General features: G+C 37.8%; 1 protein-coding gene across 1 annotated transcript in view; it reads left to right on the top strand.

The window, feature by feature from the left end:
- MORC1 (MORC family CW-type zinc finger 1) overlaps positions 1-7217 on the top strand; it is a 292206-nt gene that overhangs the window by 117053 nt on the left and 167936 nt on the right. Inside the window, exon 14 of the mRNA XM_006873316.1 lies at positions 1478-1632. Within this exon, the coding sequence (XP_006873378.1) occupies positions 1478-1632 (155 nt within the window). The remainder of the gene's footprint in view (positions 1-1477; positions 1633-7217) is intronic.

Below are 7217 nucleotides of genomic sequence, written 5' to 3' on the forward strand. Positions count from 1 at the left end.
TGTATCAAATCTGTTCTTCAGATGATCTCTAAATTCAGGTGGGATATATTCAAGGTCCTATTTTGGCTTTCATGGACTTGTTTTCATTTTCTTCAGCATCAGTTTAAATTTGCATATGAGTAATTGATGGTCTGTTTCACAGTCTGCCCCTTGCTTTGTTTTCACTGATGATATGGAGCTTTTCCATTGTCTCTTTCTGAAGATGTAGTCAATTTGATTTCTGTATATTCCATCTGGTAAGGTCCATGTGTATAATCGTCTCTTAATGCTGTCTAAAGAAGATATTTGAAATGAATAAATCATTGATTTTTCAGAATTCTATCATGCGACCTCTAGCATCATTTCTATCACAAAGACTGTATTTTTCAACTACGGATCCTTCCTCTTTGTTCCCAACCTGTGCATTCCAACCACCAGTAATGATCAATACATTACATTTAGAACTGAGCTATTTTCCATGGTGTTCAGGTGATCTCGCCTCTGTGCTGCTCTGTGTCAGGCTCCTTCTGCCACCATCCCCTCTTTCTCAGATGCCTTTCATGGTCTGACACTGATCATTTCTTCTGCTCTTAACTATTGTCATCATTGGCCCTAGTATGATACTGAAGTGTCAACTTTAAAGACTTCTCTAGCAGAAGGTCTTCTGTGACTATCTACTTAAAATATCCTCTGCTGTCACTCCTCTTTACCTGCAGTTTTTTTCACATATTACAGACTCTACCTACTTCATTTTTCTCATACCAGGTTTCACTATCTTAAATGATAATGTTAATTTATCTGTTTATTAGCTTCATGTTTACTTTATCCAATAGAAGACAAACTTCATAAACAGAGACTGTTTATTTATTGCTCATCACTGTACCCCCAGGTTTTGGAAGAGGGCTAGAAGCTTAGTTGAAATGAAAGGATGAATGAATTAATGAGTGAACACTACAGTAAAGCTGAGAATAATGAACAAAAAAAGTATTTAGCAGGGGCAGCTAAACCAAACTGGAGAAAGTCAAGTAAGGCTTCCTGAAAGTGATGATGACAAACTTAGACTGAAAGAATGATAAGTCAAATGAAGGGAGGAGAGGGAAGGAGGGGAACATGATGAAAACATTATAGAAAAGGCAGGCAGATACCATAAATTACAGAGATTTTCTTCTTATGACATATTAATGGCAATGTAAAGCTCCCCCACCCCAGAAGAGTTAGACTTCTGCATACTCTTTTTTCCAAAAGAGATTATTATGTCACCAAGCAAAAAATATACAACAATTGTAGATTGTTGATATCAGCTATATTCTGTGTATATCATACGGCCCTAAAAACAACAACAAAATTATATATATGTAATATAGTTTATCTAATAGGCTAATGTGTGTATGTCTATTACCATTAGTGATGTTTTAGGATAATCACTGGACTGCTAACCACAAAGTCAGTTGTTCAAACCCAAATTTAACAAAATTCATATATGCCTTTATTTCCTCAGAGTTGGTACAGGCGTGATTGGAATTGTTAATATACCTTTGGAGATCATGGAACCATCCCATAATAAACAGGAATTTCTTAATGTCCAAAAATACAAACATCTACTGAAAGTCATGGGACAATATTTGGTCCAGTACTGTAAGGACACCAGAATTAGTAAGTATATAATTGTTATGTCGATGATGTTTAAAGAAGGGTCAATTCATATGACTTCTGTAAGCTAAAATTATTGCATTATTCAGGTAACCAGTGACTCAAAGCCCCCTAAGACATCTCCTGCCTTTAAGACATAGAAGTGAGAAAGGAACCAGTGTCAGAATCTTTCCCAGAATATTTTAATTAAAATATAACAGCTGATTATAAAATATATGGGAAGGGCAACCAAAGAGAAGAATGAAGTGGCAGCTGCTTGCAATGAGAAAAAACAAAAGGTTGCCCCAAACCAGCTGGGAATCCCTAATGGGAAACTTTGAAACTTCACTGTTTAGGAGCACATAGTCCTATGTTGAGTCTAGTAGTTAGTTCTTGCAGCATTGTTATATCATGGTATTGGATAATAACTGGCCTTGGTAATTGCAAATAAGTTAAACTATGCTTTTTTACTACCTAAACAATCTTTATCTTAATCTTAAATAAAAATTCAACTAAAAATAGTTTTGAAAATATGCATCTGAAAACCTGTATGTGTATGTCAGTTATTTGGAAAATCTGACTTTTTCAGATCATCTCAGTCTCTAGAGACACCTGAACCATATAGTAGGTGCTGTGCATTAATTAAACAAAGTTCTTTTAAGTTACCTAGACACAGAACTTCATTTATGGAACTAAATAGATAGGCCACTGTGTATTTTTATAGTGACTACATGAAAGTTGTTTAACTCACATTTTTTAAGTTGTCTCAAGGATTTGTTGTTGTTAAGTGCTGTCAAGTTGATTATGACCCATAGCAACCCTGCATAGGATTTCCGAGGCTGTAAATCTTTATGGGAAGAGAAAACCTCATCTTCCTCCTGGTAGTTTCAAACTGTTGACATTGAGATTAACAGCCCAACTTGTAACCACTATGCTAGAGACATAATTTTTGATATGCATGAAGACTACAAACCTTAGAGGAGCAGCAAAACTCATTTTTCTCCCAGTGGGTGGCTAGTAGGTTTGAATTGCCAACTTTGTGGTTAGCAGTCCAGTGTTTATCCTACAGTACCACTAGGTAAGAGATAAATAAAGGATCTACTCCTGGGCATTTAAATGCTATCATTACAGTGTAAAAAGTAAACATTAAGCATTTGAAAATTGTTTGACTCCCATTTTATATTTTCCCATGATCCTTACCTCACCTTTAGAAACTAAAAAACAAACTACCAGCATTCACTTTAAGGACATAGGAATTATCTCCATCTGTAAACTATTGTATGTCAAGTTGATTCCTCCTCATGGTGACCCATGTGTCATTGTAAAACTATTCTCTGTAGGGGTTTCAATGCTGATTTCTTCAAAATCAGATATCCAGGCCTTCCTTCCAAGGTGCTGTTAGGTCAATTAAGCCTACACTTGTTCGTTAGCAGCTGAACACATTAACTGCTCTACCCAGAAGCACCTATCTTCATCTAACCAGGGGAGAATAACAACATGTATGCAAAGCAACAAACTCATGTATGCAGAGTAGAACTGTCCTCCACGGGGTTTTTAAAGGCTAATATCATGAAAGCATACTGCCAGGACTTTCTTCTAAACTCCCAATTTTCTGGATAGCAGCTGAGAGCATTAAGCATTGCAACACCCTGGGACTTCAATCTACCCATGATCTTATTGCTTCCAACTTACAGAAACCCTATAGGACAGCTAGAACTACCTCAGAGGGTTTTCAGGGCTGCAAATTTTAACAGAAGCAGATTGTTCATCTTCTTCCCATAGAGTAGCTGGTAGGTTTAAATTGCCAACTTTGGAGTTAGCAGCTGAGTACCCGCTTTAACCACTATGCCACTGGAGTTCTTCCAATTCCACTCTATATAAAACAACTTCAGTCTAGCCTACATTTACTCAGAAGACTCATACTCAGTCTTGCTTCTTGGTGGAGCGTTCTCTAACTGCTGTTAGAATGTACATTAAATTTAAAGGTATCTTCCAACAATTGTACTCTTAACTCAACATTTAACTTGCCTATCCCCAAATCTATGCAATTGTCTATTCCTATATTAGCTAAATGATTTTTGGGAAATCTTCTCAAGGGATGTAATTTGTTGTTGTTGTTTTTGTTAAGTTTTGTCGAGTCAGTTCCCTCTGATAGTGACCTTGTATTGGGTTTCCAAGAAGCACCTAGTGAGCGTGAGCCACCAACCTTGCAGTTCACACCAACTTTATAGTCCACTGCATTAACACATAGCAACACACTAGGACTCCCAAGGGGTGTAATCGTATTCAAAATAAATGAGTTACTTTTTAATTTTTTATTATTGCTGTTTATTGATATATTATTTCCCTAATTCCATTAAATTGAGCTGAGGTTAGTAAGTATTCTTACAAAAGGTGTTCCTCTTGAAGGAAGGCAGAAAGAGAAGGGAGAGCAAGCATGTATATTGTTCACTTACCTAGCAACTTTATTCTAAAACTTCATTATCAAACTGAATCAAGCAATCAAAGTCAGAATTGGTAGTCTCAATAACTGTTCTAAGAAGATAGACCTTCAAGGTCTTTGCTCATTAGTTCCCACAAAAATAACAGAAGTTATGTAATGCTTGAATAATACTCTAAAAGCTAATCTCACATGGAATCCAATTTTAATGAAAAGTATTTGAGTAGATTTTTTGCCTTATAAATAAAAGATGCAATCTTTGTATTTGCTGTAAATCTGATCTGTTTCCATGGAAAATTGGGCCCTTGTAAAAATCGAATCAGCAGAAAGGGAAATTACAAGGTAATGACTTTGTGTCATTTATCAAATCTGCATTTATTTTTTGGCACAGTTGATGGTAAGAATCTCAGTAATCTTTTTCTCATCTCTGAGTCTGACCTCACTTCACTGTCTGCTACTGTGTTTTCTGAAGCTTTATGCATTCTTACAACAAAATGGAAATATTAATCATTAGCTTTCTGGAATAGGGAGAGAAGGGAGAAGGAAGAGATGAGAAAGAAACACCAAAATAAATTTGTGTTTGAAAAGTATTTATGTAGAAGTTTACTACTAAATTTTTCCAAATGTTTTGGAATTTAGTTAATATATTTGGATGAAGCCTATGATGTAATAAGTATAACTTTTCTCAATAGAATTAAAATCATAGGTCCTTAAATTGCAAATGAGGCCAGTAATCTTTGAGTCCAGTCCTCACCTATCTTCCTATTGTTGTTATTGTTAAGTGCCATCGAATCAGTTCCAACTCATTGCAATCCTGTGTAGGGTTTCCAAGGAGCAACTGGTCAGCTTGAACTGCCCATCTTGCAGTTTAAACCAACATTTGAGTCCAGAGCATTAACTCACAGTGCCACCCAGGACTTCTCACCTATCTTAGTTTCCTGGAAATACCACAAGTGAGTGACTTCAACGAGCAACATTTTGTTCAGAATTTAGGTGGCTGGAAGTCCTAATAGGTCCTCAGATCTAGGGAAGCCCTTCTCCCTTTGGCAACTCTGGGGTACATCTCTTTTCAGCTTCATGCTTCTCAGTTCCTTGTTAATCTTCACATGGCATCAGTCATTCTCCATTTGTGCCTCCTTCCTTCTGTGCCTAATCTACTCCTTTTATATCTGAAAAGTGATTGATTTAAGACATTTTTACAGTAATATAGCCTCATTAACATAACAAAGACAAATCATTTCTATTAGGATTACAACCTAATGTAATCCTAATGTTGTTAAGTGCCATGGAGTTGGTTGTGACTCATGGCAACCCTGTGCATTACAAAACAAAACAGTGTCCAGTCTTTGACCATCTTCACTACTGTTATCTTTGAGCTCATTGTTGCTGCCACTGTGTCAGTCCATCTGTTGGGGACTGACCTCGACATATTTGTGTTGTTCACGAGTGTTTGGTTCACGAGGAGGGGAGATCTAGTGGCGATAGAGATAGCGAAAGAATACACAGACAGACAGAAGGAGGAAGACAAGGAGGGCACCCAGAAACCAGGGTGGATGCAACACTGTGGGCAGACTTGGTACTACAGGCATCGTGGCCTTTGCAGGCAGCAACTCACTGCCCTGCAATCTTTACTGCATGCCCTACAACCTGTAATGCACACCTGGACTGGCCTGGGCCTCCGTTTTATTTAGGGGAGGAGCTTCACACCAAGCTGGGAGGGACCAAGGCAAGGTACAGCTAACATCAGTAATCTTCCAGACACTCAGGTAACTTTACATCGTGCTTTGCTGGTTCGAATCCCAGGCCAGCAACTTGGTTTCTCAGGCTCAATTAACATATCTATAGCCCCTGAGCTCAGTTGGGACAAGGTGAAAGGGAAGGACAAAAGGCTTGGGCGGAGTCCTGCTGTTTCGGCTTCCTGAGCCAGGTTTTCAGGAATTTGGCTGAATAACCTGCACTTGGGAGAGATTCAGGGAAGATGGCTTTTTTTGTTTGTAGAACAAAGAACTGTGAAGTAGCTATTTTTAGTTAATCCTTTGGAGAAAGGCTTGACCTTTGAAACCTTTAGTCTTGGCTTTAGGAGGTTCTAATATTTCTCTGTGGATAATAAGGGCTCATGTCTGCATTTAATTATAAACATAACCGAATACTAAGATTAAAAACAATTTGCCATGACTGCCAGTGGCCTCATTTGTTCCTCAGAGCCTGTATAGTCTACACATGGTCTGCAACATCCATCTTACTGGGATATGTCCTCTTTTTCACTGTTGTTGTTGTGAAGTGCCTTCAAGTCAGTTCTGACTCATAGTGATGCTATATAGGGTTTCCAAGGAGCTGTTGGTGAGTTCTTCCTAGTCTGTCTTCATCTAGAAGCTCATCTGAAACCTGTCCACCATGGTTGATACTGTTGATATTTAGAATACCTACAGAATAGCTTCCAGAATCACAGTAACACATAAGCCACCACAGTGTGACAAACTGATAGATGAGTGGTGAAATTTTAGCTATTAGAGAGTGCAAACAAAAATGAGATAATATTTCACACTAGTAATAATATCAAAGTTCAAAAAAAGAGCAGACAACAAATAATGGTGAGAGTTTGAAGTGATTGGGCCCTGCTACATTGTTGGTGGGACTGTAAAATGGTTTAACCATTGTGGAAAACAGTATGGTACTTATCAGAAAGTTGGAAATATCATATGATCCATAAATTCCTTAATTTGATTTATACCCACAAGAAATAAGAGTGAAGACATGAGTAATTCACTGTCTAGAATGTAGACACATGCTAACTCGTAACAAAGAGGACAGCATACAAGAAGAGGGAGGTTGGCAGAAGAAAGATTAAGATAAATGAAAAAACAGGGAGGTATGCAAAGAGTTCCTCCACTCATCTTTCAGTTTGTTGTACTGTGGGGACTTGTGAGTTGCTGTGATTCTGGAAGCTATGCCAAAGGTATTTTAAATACCAGCAAGGTCACCTACAATGGACAGGTTTCAGATGAGCTGCCAGACAAAGACAGATTAGGAAGAAGGAGAGACAAACTAGAATATTTAGTCACTGAAAATTTTTTGAATAGAAGAGAAGCACTCTCAGATATGTTGTCAGGTGCCTTCGAGTCGGAACCGACTCACAGCGACCCCATACACAGCAGAAGGAAACAATGTC

The sequence above is a fragment of the Chrysochloris asiatica genome, unplaced genomic scaffold (genome assembly GCF_000296735.1).
Source record: "Chrysochloris asiatica unplaced genomic scaffold, ChrAsi1.0 scaffold00236, whole genome shotgun sequence".
Classification (NCBI taxonomy): domain Eukaryota; kingdom Metazoa; phylum Chordata; class Mammalia; order Afrosoricida; family Chrysochloridae; genus Chrysochloris; species Chrysochloris asiatica.